At 33.0% G+C, this 13,013-nt stretch overlaps 3 protein-coding genes across 4 annotated transcripts; 1 reads left to right on the forward strand and 2 right to left on the reverse strand.

The window, feature by feature from the left end:
- Positions 1–2,068: 2,068 nt before the first annotated feature.
- On the reverse strand, positions 2,069–3,790 carry LOC132302217 (transcription factor bHLH168-like). 2 transcript variants are annotated; one of them, XM_059799083.1, is made up of 3 exons: positions 3,590–3,790; positions 3,131–3,433; positions 2,069–2,286 (listed from the first exon to the last, which is right to left on the reverse strand). In XM_059799083.1, the coding sequence occupies exons 1-3, from the start codon at positions 3,707–3,709 to the stop codon at positions 2,218–2,220; spliced, it is 492 nt and encodes a 163-aa protein (XP_059655066.1). In that variant the 5' UTR covers positions 3,710–3,790; the 3' UTR covers positions 2,069–2,217. The 2 variants fall into 2 exon arrangements, with proteins under 2 accessions (XP_059655066.1, XP_059655065.1); XM_059799082.1 differs by having other exon boundaries at positions 3,107–3,433; positions 3,590–3,785.
- Positions 3,791–7,226: 3,436 nt separating this feature from the next.
- LOC132304873 (uncharacterized) lies at positions 7,227–7,682 on the forward strand. The gene has a single exon (XM_059802579.1). It carries the CDS (start codon positions 7,227–7,229, stop codon positions 7,680–7,682), a length of 456 nt encoding a protein of 151 aa, XP_059658562.1.
- Positions 7,683–7,768: 86 nt separating this feature from the next.
- Positions 7,769–11,376, reverse strand: LOC132303067 (transcription factor bHLH168-like). Its single transcript, XM_059800138.1, has 3 exons — positions 10,973–11,376; positions 10,380–10,706; positions 7,769–8,950 (listed from the first exon to the last, which is right to left on the reverse strand). Exons 1-3 carry the CDS (start codon positions 11,090–11,092, stop codon positions 8,882–8,884), a joined length of 516 nt encoding a protein of 171 aa, XP_059656121.1. The 5' UTR covers positions 11,093–11,376; the 3' UTR covers positions 7,769–8,881.
- Positions 11,377–13,013: the final 1,637 nt, after the last annotated feature.

The raw sequence follows: 13,013 nt of genomic DNA on the forward strand, positions 1-13,013 counted from the left end.
CCATCCAAGATACCGTGGTATTACCTTAAAAAGATCTCACACATTGGTAAGTTAAAGTGACTAGTATTAAAACTTGAGTTCACTAAATCTCTCAGGATTTAGAGCCTATGAATTTAGTAGATAAGAAACACATCAAAATAATGACAGTACATTGTATAGTGTGATCTTATGGTAATCCCGTTCAGTGTACTCCAAACACACTAACACACTGCCTTAGAGTCAACTACCCCAGTGGTCGAGACAAACCATCCTATCTTATAGAGGCCAAGTGTGTTATAATCTTATAGATAAAAGTGCTCAACTTTTATTACTAACTGCGAACAATGCCAAGGTGCAAGAAACCGGTGAGCCTAAATCTCCTATATGTAAATATCATTTACACACTTAAGTCACCTATAATGCAACTTGAGGATTATAATGCATCTCATACAAATATATGTAAAGCCCAATGCATGAATATCATATTTATTAATAAAATATCAAATAAAAAATAAATATTTAGCTTGTAGGGAATATGATCCCAAGACTATATAAATTAATAACCCGTTATGAAATAGGGGCGGATATAATATGAATGATTTACAAAATAGAGTTTGGCCAAACCCGTTACATTGTCATCCCTAAAAACACAATACACTACATAACAAACATTTTCACCAAGTGGCGCACAAATCACCCCCCACTTCTGTTAGAAATCATTGCAAAATCACCTCTCACCTCTTAGAAATCACCTCTCACCTCTTAGAAATCACTGCCTCTCACATTTCGGCTTTCATATTCACTCTACACACTTTCGCATTTACATTCTCATTCTGAAAGCTACAAGTGCATTTAATAGGTGAACCCCACTTTCGCAGCGCCCGTATATGTTTAGTACATATAGTAGCACCACTAGTGTTCGGAAATGGCAAAGTTTCCAATGCCAAAGGATTTGGTAGTTTTTTCTTCTTTTTCAGCCTTTGCTGCATTATCGGGTAGCCAAGCTAATCTTTTGAGAGAAAATTAAGTCAAACTAAGAAATATTGAAGTGTCTTGACCAGTTGAGGAAGAGTTGATGCCAATCAACTCCAGCGTGGTCGGTTGGAGTAAACACACGAAGCAAGTCAAGAAAATGGTGACGAATTGAGGATGAGTTGATGCCAATCAACTCGAGGTTAGTTGGAAGAAATTACACCAATGTTGGTCAAGAAAATACCTACCAATTGAGAATGAGTTGATGCCAATTAACCAACTCGAATTCGAAATTATTTGATGCTTTTAGACCATATGCTTGGTGGGTAGTCCAATCAAGCCTCTAGATCATCAATGCCTCGAACCCGTGAGCACATCCTCAACTGACCTTTCTTCTAGATCATAAGACACTTGGTGGTTTAAGTCCGATCAAAGTTCTGGATTATCAATGACTCGAACCTGCCTGAGCACATCCTAAACTGACTTTTCTTCTCGGCTGTTACTGTTCGTGATGTAAGTAGAAGCCATAAATTTATTCACGTTGAACAGATTACCTTGAATATTCAAGATGGGTGTTTTGAATCCACAAAACAAAAAGATAATTCAGAAAATTTTGATACATTATTTAATAATTGAATAAATGATCTGTTATGCAGTACGTGAATTTATAAATAAAAACTTTAACAGCATAAAGAAAATCCTAAAAATGTAAAGAAACTAAAACAGAAACCTAATAGCAAAAGGAAAACAGTTGCTCAAAAAAATTTAATAAAACTACACTTCCTATAAAAAAAATATATATATAAAAATAAAATGAATAAGAAATCTAAATAATAAATCAGTTCGGTACCCTTTTCAGTTGGATAGTTCATTTTTTGGTGTTTTTAATATTATTTTACTTCAAATGCTTAATTAGCCTCTGTTTTCCTTTGGGGTTATTTCTTGTTCTGTATAGTCAATTTTGAGCTCAAACATCCGACATTTTTTCTCTTTTTTTGCTAGAAAAATGCTCTCAGAAACGTTCATGAGAGACTCAAACCCTCTATATTTCACTTTGAAAGCCACTAAACCAAAGGCTTTGGGACTCAAACATACAAGATTATGGTGCATATATATATATATATAACAAACCCTCTCATTTTACACACTCATTTTGTAAATTCCTATATAGTCAAGTTACAAGCCAAGATACGAATTCCCCAATTGAGCTTCATCAACTGGACGCCTGCCGGTGACTCTTGCACAGAAAAACAAAGATTGCATAATTCAGAAAATCAGATTCTTCAATCTTTCGTGCACTCTTGAAGTCTCTATGCCAATTCTAGACCAGATAGCCTACAATAGATCAGTAAAATATATGATGTTAGTTTATATCACAGATGATTGAATGAACCAAAATAAGGAAACAAAAAATGTTAGTTAAACAAATATGGAGCCATGATGATGACTTGTAGTTTATGATTAGGTTTAAGCTTCAAGAAATATTGATGACTATATATATATATATGTCACCATTTTTAATATATAGAGCTTAATTTCATGAATACATATATAAGAGATTGTGCACTAAGAATAATATCAAGTTAATTAACAGAGTCTATCATGATGTGGAAGTTTCTGTCATGAGCTTAAAATTTTCAAGTTTGTGTTTGAAAATGATACATGCACCAAAATGGTTCATAGAGCAAAAAGTACAATAGCTTGAAATAAGATCAGGCAAGAATCTAAAGTGACAACTCAAGTAGTAATTGGTGGCATATGATCTATACTTTAAATGAATTAATTAATTTTGATATGACCCTCATTGTCGGAGGTGTCCAAACACGGACTTGAAATGAGAAGTGAAATGTGTACAAAAGAGTGGGTATATCATATTATCTAATAGTTTAAAATTTTGAATTAGAGGGCAAGTGCCTGACTTGTTTCAGTTGGTAGAAGAGTATGATCGACCAGGTCATTAATCCTATACATAAACTGCCAAGCATCTGGCCCGGAGATGCCTGCCACGTGGGTAGGCAGAGTTGCCCGGATAGCAATAAGAACTTATCATAGCCAAAACTCACTAACCGCTATTCAGTTCATGCACATAACATTCTCATAAAGTGTAAATCAAATGCAAACATCTATATATATATATATATATATATATATATACCTGAGAAACAATGGTGTAGAAGACCTTATCATCCACAGTAGAATAGCTTGCACTAACAACTTCAGCACCTTCTTGGCCAAGAACACTGACAACTTCATGTAACACGAAACTTTTATCCCTTCCAGTAATCAAATTCACCTCCAAAGTTGAACCTACTTCTCTTACTGAAAGTTCTGGTAAAATGTTGCTTCCCATATTAGACTCTCCACTATTCTCACCACCTTTGATTTGCTCCTTTCTTTGCTTCAGTTTTTCCACTTTTTCTTGCAGTTGCTTCACATAAGTAGTCGCTCGATCCAACAAATCTTGTGATGATGGCGATCTTTCCTAAAAACCATCAATTCCCTTTAGTACTTCAATTATATATATATACCGGTTCGAAACGGAAAAGAGTTTTTCTGCATCAGGGTAAGAATAGCATATACATCTATTATATATAGTGTGTGTATAGCCAGAGTTAGAGTGAGAGAGAGGGGTATATACCTTGGAGTATGAGGTAATTAAGAGAGTGGCAAGTCTGCAAAAGAGATTTTTCATGTGCAATCTTCGCTTTCTCTCCATGACATTTCGACCAAGTTTACATGGGTGGCTCTCAGGTTTCATTATGAATGTATATGTATTAAATTATTAAAGTATATATGTGTGACTATTGACTATATATAAAAAGTATATATGTGACTATTGACTATATATAAAAAGTATATATGTGACTATTGACTAAATATAGCCATACAAGTGTATATATCTTCACTAGTTTATTGGTGATTTCAGCAACACCAAAGGGTTATGCAGGGAATTAAAAAGAAAGCAGATGGGTGGATAAAAAGAGAGGACTCGTGTCTGTATATATATAGAACAACAATTATTGATTCATATTTCTTTTTAAATAACGACAGATGCGTGGTGAGAACAGCGTGGCCGCAATAGAGAATTATTGACTGATTCCTAGAATTGTCTTGGTGTCCTTTTTCTAGGAAATTTCAGGGGTTAATGTACAATGAAAATAGATACCGGTATACAATTATTGAACTGTGTGAATCGAAACACTGTCGTTTTGGTACACAAGTCGCGAAGCTTTAACAGTTTAACACGTATACATTGCCTGACTTGTGTTGTGCGGCTCGTGCCACTGCATTTTGAAATGGCAGAGGATGAGCTTCAAGTTCTTGTAAGGCAACCTTAAGATGCATTGAGGTAGACCCATGGTTACATTTACTCTCTTATATTTAAAATATCCTTTTTATTCACAAAATTTATGTGGTGTGAGATGGTGGTGTTTCAAAGCAAATAATAATAATAATAATAATTTGGTTGTTCTTATCTGGTCAAGGGTAAGACAGTCAAGAATTATTCAAAAAGTAGCCCCTTTAATCTTTTAAAGATATACAAGACTAAACGATAAGATAAGATTCAATTATTTATTAGAAAAGATTGAGCTGGGATTCAATCTTATCGTCCATTTTATCTTCAGATTGGTATTTATTGCATGAAGTGAATGGATTCAAATGACACCAATTTTTTTTAGGTGTGACGGTTAAAAGAAAAATCACACATAAAGCTTCACCAATCTAGTTCGCCTAACGTCCAGATTATATTTTTCACGTACAAATCAAGATCACAATCCTTTATTTATCTCTATGCAATCATGTACAAATCACGATCCACCATTATAGCCTGTAATTAGCTAGGGGCACTTTTTTATTTCTATCTCTTGTTATTTTGTATATATTGAGCAATGTACATACAGTAGAGGGAGGGAAGAGAATTTCACAATTATTTTTGTTTTGTTATTGTCCAAGTGGTAAAAATTTCAGGTTTAATTTCCCCCTCCCCAATTAATTACTAGTCATTGCCTGACTATAAATAATAATAATAATAATAATAATTTCGCTTTTTCAATATTCAAAAACACATAATTAATTTGATAAGAATGTGTCCTTAGATGCTTTCACGGTAAGGGTCCCACTAGTAGTTGAATTGTCACACTATTTGATTAGTACGTCAACTACCGCATGATTAAATTATTTTGGTCGTATGATCACACTAACAATACTCCGGGAGGCGCCGATTTTTGCTTGTCACACCAAGGAGCCCTTTGATCAAAAGGGCACATGTACTAATTTTGTTCACGGCAACTTGGCCAGTTAAGATCATAACAAACTCATACATATGAGACCACTAACATGAAGTATATGATAGATATCAATCAAGCCTTTTACAATGAATGGTCTTGTCATTCCCTTGTTTCCTTTAATTTTTACGCATCTATAAACAAACGTGTTACTTTTCGCAAAGAGATAAACTTTAATTTTTACGCATCTATAAACAAACGCGTTACTTTTCGCAAAGAGATAAACTTAGTATATTTATTTTCTCAAATTCATTTCGGATATATTTATTCTCTCAAATTCATTTCGGATAAATGAAAAATTAGCTCTAAAGTGAGGTGGTTGATAAACATAAATGAGTATGCAAAATGAAAAAAATGTTAAAACCAATCGAAGTTTAAATAAGTCAAGTTTGGGACTTAGGTTTGGGCCCTAAGTTTTTAAGAGGGGGACGACCTAGGCAAGCTTGGGTCTAAACCGTTTACCACACACGCACGTGCCCCGTTCGCCAGGTCCGGGCTTGGGCTTGGGCTTGGGCTTGGGCTTGATTGTGAAGTCCGGTTAACTTTTTATTAAACGGAATTTGGGCCTATGTTTAGATTTAATTTAATTTTTGGGCTGGACTTATTTAAATTGGTTGGGTTGAATTTAAATTAAAAAAACTACTTTTTAGTTTTTTCCAAAGGGTTGCACTTACCCGAAAAGGCACCTTACTTAAAAACTACTTTTTCGTTTTTTCCAAAGGGTTGCACACAGCCGAAAAGATACCTTATTGCCTATAAATATCCCCCTTTGGATCATTTGCAAATCACTCCATTCAGAACTCTCTAGTCTAATTCTGATGAATTGAATTGAATTCTCTTCCTCCTTCTCTCTTCTTCTATAATCTGATTTTATTTCTTCGGTCTGCAGTGCTACTACCGAAGAAAGACAAGTCGTTCTATTATGGGAGATAAATGCCATTGAATCAGTTAGAACCATAGCGGGGTGAATCTATCTTAAAGACGTAGAATTAAATTCTAGCATCAATTTATAATCAAGTTTTTTTATTTTTGTATTGTTTTATTTTATTGTATAAAATTATATATAATATTTTTATTTAAATATTATGTAAAAATATAATATATATATATATATATACATATTATATTTTTACATAATATTTAAATAAAAATATTATAGTCTATGGTATATCGTTATACCATGTATTTTTGGACAACAAATATATCATTGCTATTTCGATACGGTAGAGAGAAGAAAGAAAAAAGAACAAAATATAAATGAAGTACAAGGTGACTACATATACACCTGCACTGCTCATTAGCACGTGTAATGCGACAAATAGATATGTTTAACAAAACCTCATGACTCATAGTTGGGTTGATAGTTTTATTAAAAGATCTGTTTGACTTTTCATGTACATTAAAATCTATCTTAATTCAGTAGTAGCAGTGATACAAAAATTAAAGGTTTTTAACGAAATAAATACCGAATTTTATTTATTCACGTCAAATAATTTTATTATCTAACTCCTTATCATCAATCTTTTCTCTTTCAATTTTTCCTTTTTCTCTCTCTTCCTCTTCATTTCTCTCTCCTCTCTGTGTCTAGTTTTTTTACCAATTCTTCTTATACATCCCCACTCTTGATATACACATATCCAAAGTATTCTAGAGACAAGATTCAAAATTTTTTATTTTCGCTCCTTTTTTAAGATCACCTACTTTTCTCTATTCATAAATCTTCTAAGAATAAATCTTTCCATAAGGGACGATATGGGAAGAATACTCTCACATCGCCCAGTGGAGTGGCACGGCACACATAGGGGACGATATGGGAAAAATAATCTCATATTGGAAGCAATTGCCTCACAAGATTTGTGGATCTGACATACATTCTTTGGAATGTCAAGTTTACACAATGATATGTTGGATCATTCCCCGGTATTCAACGATATCGTCAATGGATAATTACCTCCAGTTAATTATGTAGTGAATGGACATCACTATAGAATGGGGTATTATCTGTCTGATGGTATATACCTTAAGTGGGCAACTTTGATGCAGACCATCCCACACCCAACCACTAGAAAAGAAAAATTGTTTGCTCAGAGACAAGAGGCATGCAGGAAAGATGTGGAATGGGCTTTTAGGGTATTGCAGAGCAAGTGGGCAATAACGCAAGGACCAGTGCGTTACTGGGAAAAAGATGACTTACGCCTCATAATGAAAACGTGCATCATCTTTTACAATATGATCATTAAAGATGAGTGTCACGCAAATATTGGAAGATGGACTCCGCCACCAGAGGATGCAATCCCGATTCCCACTTTAAGTCGATGCCCACCAGTTTTAGCGACACACATATTCTCTCGCCAACTTCAGATTTGCAACAGAAAGACAAATACGCGGTTGAGGAATGATTTGATGGAAAACTTGTGGAACTACTATGGTGATGAAGATGTTTAATTTATGTTACATTTTGTTTGCTTTTAAGATGTTATGACATTTCGTGTACTAGAATTTTTATTATGAAATGATTTTTTAAGATTAAAAATAATGAATTGGAATAAGAAAATAAGGATTACAAAATCCTATGGGAATAAGTAGATGAATTTGTAATTTTAATTATTTTTTTTACAAAAAGTTTAAAAAAAAAAAAATTATATATATTTTTAAAAAAATTATAGTCGTTAAGGCACAATTTGTGTCGGCCAACCAATGCTTTAACGGTTAAATGCATTGTTTGTGGTACACATTTAAAATTTAAATCAAAACAATAAAAATAAAAACAAATTTTAAGGGAAAAAAACAAAAAAAATAATAATAATAATAAGCTTTTTGAATTTATTTTTGGCCAAAATAAAAAAAAAAAAATTAGACAAACAGTGCCTAAACAATATATTTTTTATTTAATGAATTTTATTTTATTTTATTTTATAGAAAAAGAGCTCAAAATAACCTATTTTTAGGTTTTAAAAAAAATAATAAAAAAATAAAAAAATAAAATCTGCCAAACAATACCTTTCCAAGAGTAGTGGAATAAAATAAAAACAGGCAACCAAAAAGGGCACCGTTTTGCAACCCAAAAAAAAAAAAAAAAAATTCATGCGAGCTGACTCACGAGTAAAATTGGGTCCTACCATTTTTGGCTAGGCCGCTGCACGCCCAAAGGCCCTTTTGCTCGCGGAAAATGGCCTTTGAAGAGCCCGCTGCAGTTGCTCTAAATTGACCTTTCTTCTCGGCTGTTACTGTTCGCTACCCCTTTCAGTTGGATGGTTTATTTTTTTTGGTGTTTCTTGATATTATTTTACTTCAAATGCTTAATTAGCCTCTGATTTTGTTTGGGGTTATTTTTTGTTCTGTATAGTCAACATTTTTTCTCTTTTTTTTTAGCTAGAAAAAAACTCTTCAGAAACGTTCATGGAGACTCGATCCCTCTACACTTCACTTTGAAAGCCACTAGACCAAAGGCTTTGGGACTCAAACATACAAGATTATGGTGCATATATATATATATATAACAAACCCTCTCATTTTACACCCTCATTTTGTAGATTAATTCCTAATAGTCAAGTTACAAACCAAGATACAAAATTCCCCAATTGAGCTTCATCAACTGGACGCCTGCCGACGACTATTGCACAGAAAAACAAAGATTGTATAATTCAGAAAATCAGATTCTTCAATCTTTCATGCACTCTTGAAGTCTCTATGCCAATTCTAGACCAGATAGCCTACAATAGATCAGTATAATATATGATGTTAGTTTATATCACAGATGATTGAATGAACCAAAATAAGAAAAAAGTCATTTAAACAAATATGGAGCCGTGATGATGACTTGCAGTTTATGATTAGGTTTAAGCTTCAAGAAATATATTAATTGATGCTACTATACATATATATATATATATATATGTCACCATTTTTTATATACAGAGCATAATTTCATGACTACATATATAAGAGATTGTGCACTAAGAATTAACAATATCAAGTTAATTAACACAGTCTATCAGGATGTGGAAGTTTCTGCCATGAGCTTAAAATTTTCAAATTTTGAGTTTGAAAATGATACATGCACCAAAATGGTTCCACCTCATATAGCAAAAAGTACAATAGCTTGAAATAAGATCAAGCAAGAATCGAAAGTGACAACTCAAGTAGTTTTTTCAAAGGACAAAGGTATAATAAATGGTGGCATATGATCTATACTTTAGATGAATTAATTTTGATATGACCCTCGAGGTGTCCAAACATCCAATCCCAATGAGAATGAGAAATGAAATGTGTACAAATAAGCGACTAGGTAATACTATCTAATAATTTAAACATTTGGGTTAGAGGGCAAGCGTTCGACTTGTTACAGTATAAGATTGACCAAGTCCTTAATCCTATATATAAAACACTAAGCATATGGTCGGAGGTGCCCAAATCTGCCACCCGCTAGACAGGATTGTTCGACTGTAATGAGAATTTATCATAGCCAGGGGTAGGCTTGGAGGGGCCTGGCCCTTGCAAGAAATTTAGTTTCTTTTATTAGTATAGGTTGAAAAACAATTTAGTACAACTTGTGTAAGGTAATGAGTAACTCTGCCCCCGGCAAGAAATTTTTTAGTTTATTTTATATATATATATATATATATATAATTTCTTATATCATCTTTACTTCTTTTAACATATTTCAAAATAAAAAATCTATGTTTTTCGTTTTTTTGAATCTCGTCTCCTGGCCTCAACGATGTTTGTTTGTTTATTTATATTATATATTATTTTATAATGCTTTGACTTTCTTCTTCTTCTTCTTCTTCTTCTTCTTTTCTGTTTTTGTTTTTTTTTTTTTTTTTTTTTTCTTGGTGTACCTCCACCCCACCTCTTATTTTCCTTGAAATATGGGTCCATTTTGGGGTTTTCTTTTTTTTTTTTTTTTTTTTTTCAGCTGCAAAATGCGTATCTCACTCAGTCCATCATATTCTCTCTTCTCTTCTCAGTTCTCTCTCACTCAGTCCATCACTTTGGCCCCCCCAATCACACGATCCTGGCTCCACCCCTGATCATAGCCAAAACTCACCAACCCCTTATTCAGTTCATGCACATAACATTCTCATAAAAGTGTAAATCAAAGGCAAACATCTATATATATATATATATATATATATATACCTGAGAAACAATGGTATAGAAGACCTTATCATCCACAGTAGAATAGCTTGCACTAACAACTTCAGCACCTTCTTGGCCAAGAACACTGACAACTTCATGTAACATGAAACTTTTATCCCTTCCAGTAATCAAATTCACCTCCAAAGTTGAACCTACTTCTCTTACAGAAAGTTCTGGTAAAATGTTGCTTCCCATATTAGACTCTCCACTATTCTCACCACCTTTGATTTGCTCCATTCTTTGCTTCAGTTTTTCCACTTTTTCTTGCAGTTGCTTCACATAAGTAGTCGCTCGATCCAACAAATCTTGTGGCGATGGCAATCTTCCCTAAAAACCATGCATCAATTCCATTTAGTACTTCAATTATGTATATAAATACCGGTTCGAAACGGAAAAGAGCTTTTCTGCACCAGGGGTAAGACTAGCATATACATCTGACCCTCTTGAGGTCCTAGAATGGCAGAAATTCATGCACTAGAGACTAGTCCTTATACATACATATACACATATATATATATATATATATATATATATATATATATATATAGTGTGTGTGTATAGCAAGAGTTAGAGTGAGAGAGAGGGGTACATACCTTGCAGTGTGAGGTAATTAAGAGAGTGGCAAGCCTGCAAAAGAGATTTTTCATGTGCAATCTTCGCTTTCTCTCCACGACATTTCGACCAAGTTTACATGGGTGGCTCTCAGGTTTCATTATAAGTATGTATATGTAATAAATTATTAAAGTATATGTGTGTGACTATTGACTATATATATATATAAAGTGTATATGTGACTATTGACTATATATAGCCATATAAGTATATGTATCTTCACTTTGTGTTCTGTTGTTGGTGATCTCAGCAACACAAAAGGGTTATGCAGGGAATTAAAAAGAAAGCAGATGGGTGGATAAAAAGAGAGGACTCGTGTCTGTATATATATACACAACAACAATATTTATGGATTCATATGTGTCATTGTGAGAGAGAGTGGACAGGATTGTTTTCAATTAATGAAGCGACGACAGATGTGTGGTGAGAGAAGCGTGGCCGCAATAGAGAATTATTGACTGGTTACTATAATTTTCTAGTTCTCACAACTTCTCTACTCCAGTCTTGGTGTACCTCTTTCTAGAAAATTTAAGGGATTTAACGTACAATGAAATGAAAGATACGGTACACAATTATTGAACCGTGTGAATAGAAACAATGTCATTTCGGTGCACAGTACACTGGCCTGACTTGTGTTATGCGGCTTGTGCTACAGCACTTTGAAATGGCAAAGAGATTCAAGTTCTTGTAAGGCAACCTTAGATGCATTGAGGTAGATTTACTCTCTTATATTTAAAATTTCCTTTTTATTCACAAAATTTATGTGGTGTGAGAAGGTGGTGTTTCAAACCCTAAAATAAATAAAAATAAAATAAAAAATAAAATTGGTTGTTTTGATCTAGTCAAGGGTAAGACAGTCAAGAATTATTCAAAAATTGGTCAGCATCTCCCATGCCCTCTCAAATGGCCTCTCAAAGTCAAAGTATAGTAAGTGGATAAAAATAATACATTTCAATAGGCTCTCAAAGATCTCTCATATTTTGAGATTGTCAAAAATTTTAAGAGGTCTCTTTTTTTCTCATATGGTGTCGTTTCTCAAGCAAGTGGATGATAGCATTTTGAATGAAATGCATTACAGCAACTCCAATGGGCTGTCAAATGGGCTTTCATTTTTAAAATATAGCAGGTGAGTTTAACATAGGCTCTCCATGAACTGTTAATTGGGCTGCCAAAATATAGCTTTGTCAAATCTTGTGTCAAATATAGTACAAACTATAGCTATTACTATTGCTTCTGCCAAATTGAAATATACGAGTTTTAAACTTTTGATTCGTGTAGATTTTGTAGTTTGGTGTTGTGCTTATATGTGTGTGTGTGTGTGTGTGTATATATATATATATATATTTATTTATTTATATATATATATGTTTGTTAATCCAAAAGTTGTCTAAATTTCAAGACTTTGGATTTGATGATTATTATTATTTATTTATTTTTAATAAAGCAAATAAGCTAAATAAAATACAAACACTCAAAAAAAAAAAAAAAAAAAAAATGTTAGTTGGGAACGGTAGTTGAAAAATAATGATAGTTATGTCCAAAAATAATGGTAGTTGTGTAAAAAAATAGTATTTTGGATGAAATGCACCATTAGAGAAGAATTGCTAAAATATAGAATTTTGACACTGTAACTCTTCTCAAAATATAGATTTGGTATGCAAAAATGGCATTTTGCATTGGAGATTGTCTTATCGGAGTAGAATTATTAAAATATAGCATTTTGACACTGTAACTCTTCTCGAAATATAACTTTGGTAAGAAAAAAAAATAACATTTTGTATTAGAGATGTCCTCTGTCAAAGATATATAAAGCTAAACGATAAGATATGATTCAATTATTTAACGAAAAATGTTGAGCTGGGACCAATCTTTTCGTGAAAATTTTTTTTGAATGAAAAGATAAAAACAAAATCAACTACGTGCTCTAATTAAGATTATCCATAATCCAAAATTTTCATAATCAAATTCTTGCTCGTGTAAACGGCAGAAGACCGAGATTTTAATAGAAACCCAAAAATATAT

Source organism: Cornus florida, unplaced genomic scaffold, assembly GCF_030987335.1.
Source record: "Cornus florida cultivar Cherokee Brave unplaced genomic scaffold, ASM3098733v1 CherokeeBrave_3.0.0_Hap2_Chr04, whole genome shotgun sequence".
NCBI classification, from domain to species: Eukaryota; Viridiplantae; Streptophyta; class Magnoliopsida; order Cornales; family Cornaceae; genus Cornus; species Cornus florida.

Excerpts from the sequence above, each read along its gene's own strand:
- LOC132303067 (XM_059800138.1), bottom strand. The coding sequence starts at position 11,092 with ATGAAACCTGAGAGCCACCCATGTAAACTTGGTCGAAATGTCGTGGAG. Across the intron at positions 10,707-10,972 it reads TAATTACCTCACACTGCAAG|GGAAGATTGCCATCGCCACA; the intron begins GTATGTACCCCT and ends CATGGTTTTTAG. Across the intron at positions 8,951-10,379 it reads TCTATACCATTGTTTCTCAG|GCTATCTGGTCTAGAATTGG; the intron begins GTATATATATAT and ends GATCTATTGTAG.
- LOC132302217 (XM_059799082.1), bottom strand. The coding sequence starts at position 3,709 with ATGAAACCTGAGAGCCACCCATGTAAACTTGGTCGAAATGTCATGGAG. Across the intron at positions 3,434-3,589 it reads TAATTACCTCATACTCCAAG|GAAAGATCGCCATCATCACA; the intron begins GTATATACCCCT and ends GATGGTTTTTAG. Across the intron at positions 2,287-3,106 it reads TCTACACCATTGTTTCTCAG|GCTATCTGGTCTAGAATTGG; the intron begins GTATATATATAT and ends GATCTATTGTAG.
- LOC132304873 (XM_059802579.1), top strand. The coding sequence starts at position 7,227 with ATGGGGTATTATCTGTCTGATGGTATATACCTTAAGTGGGCAACTTTG.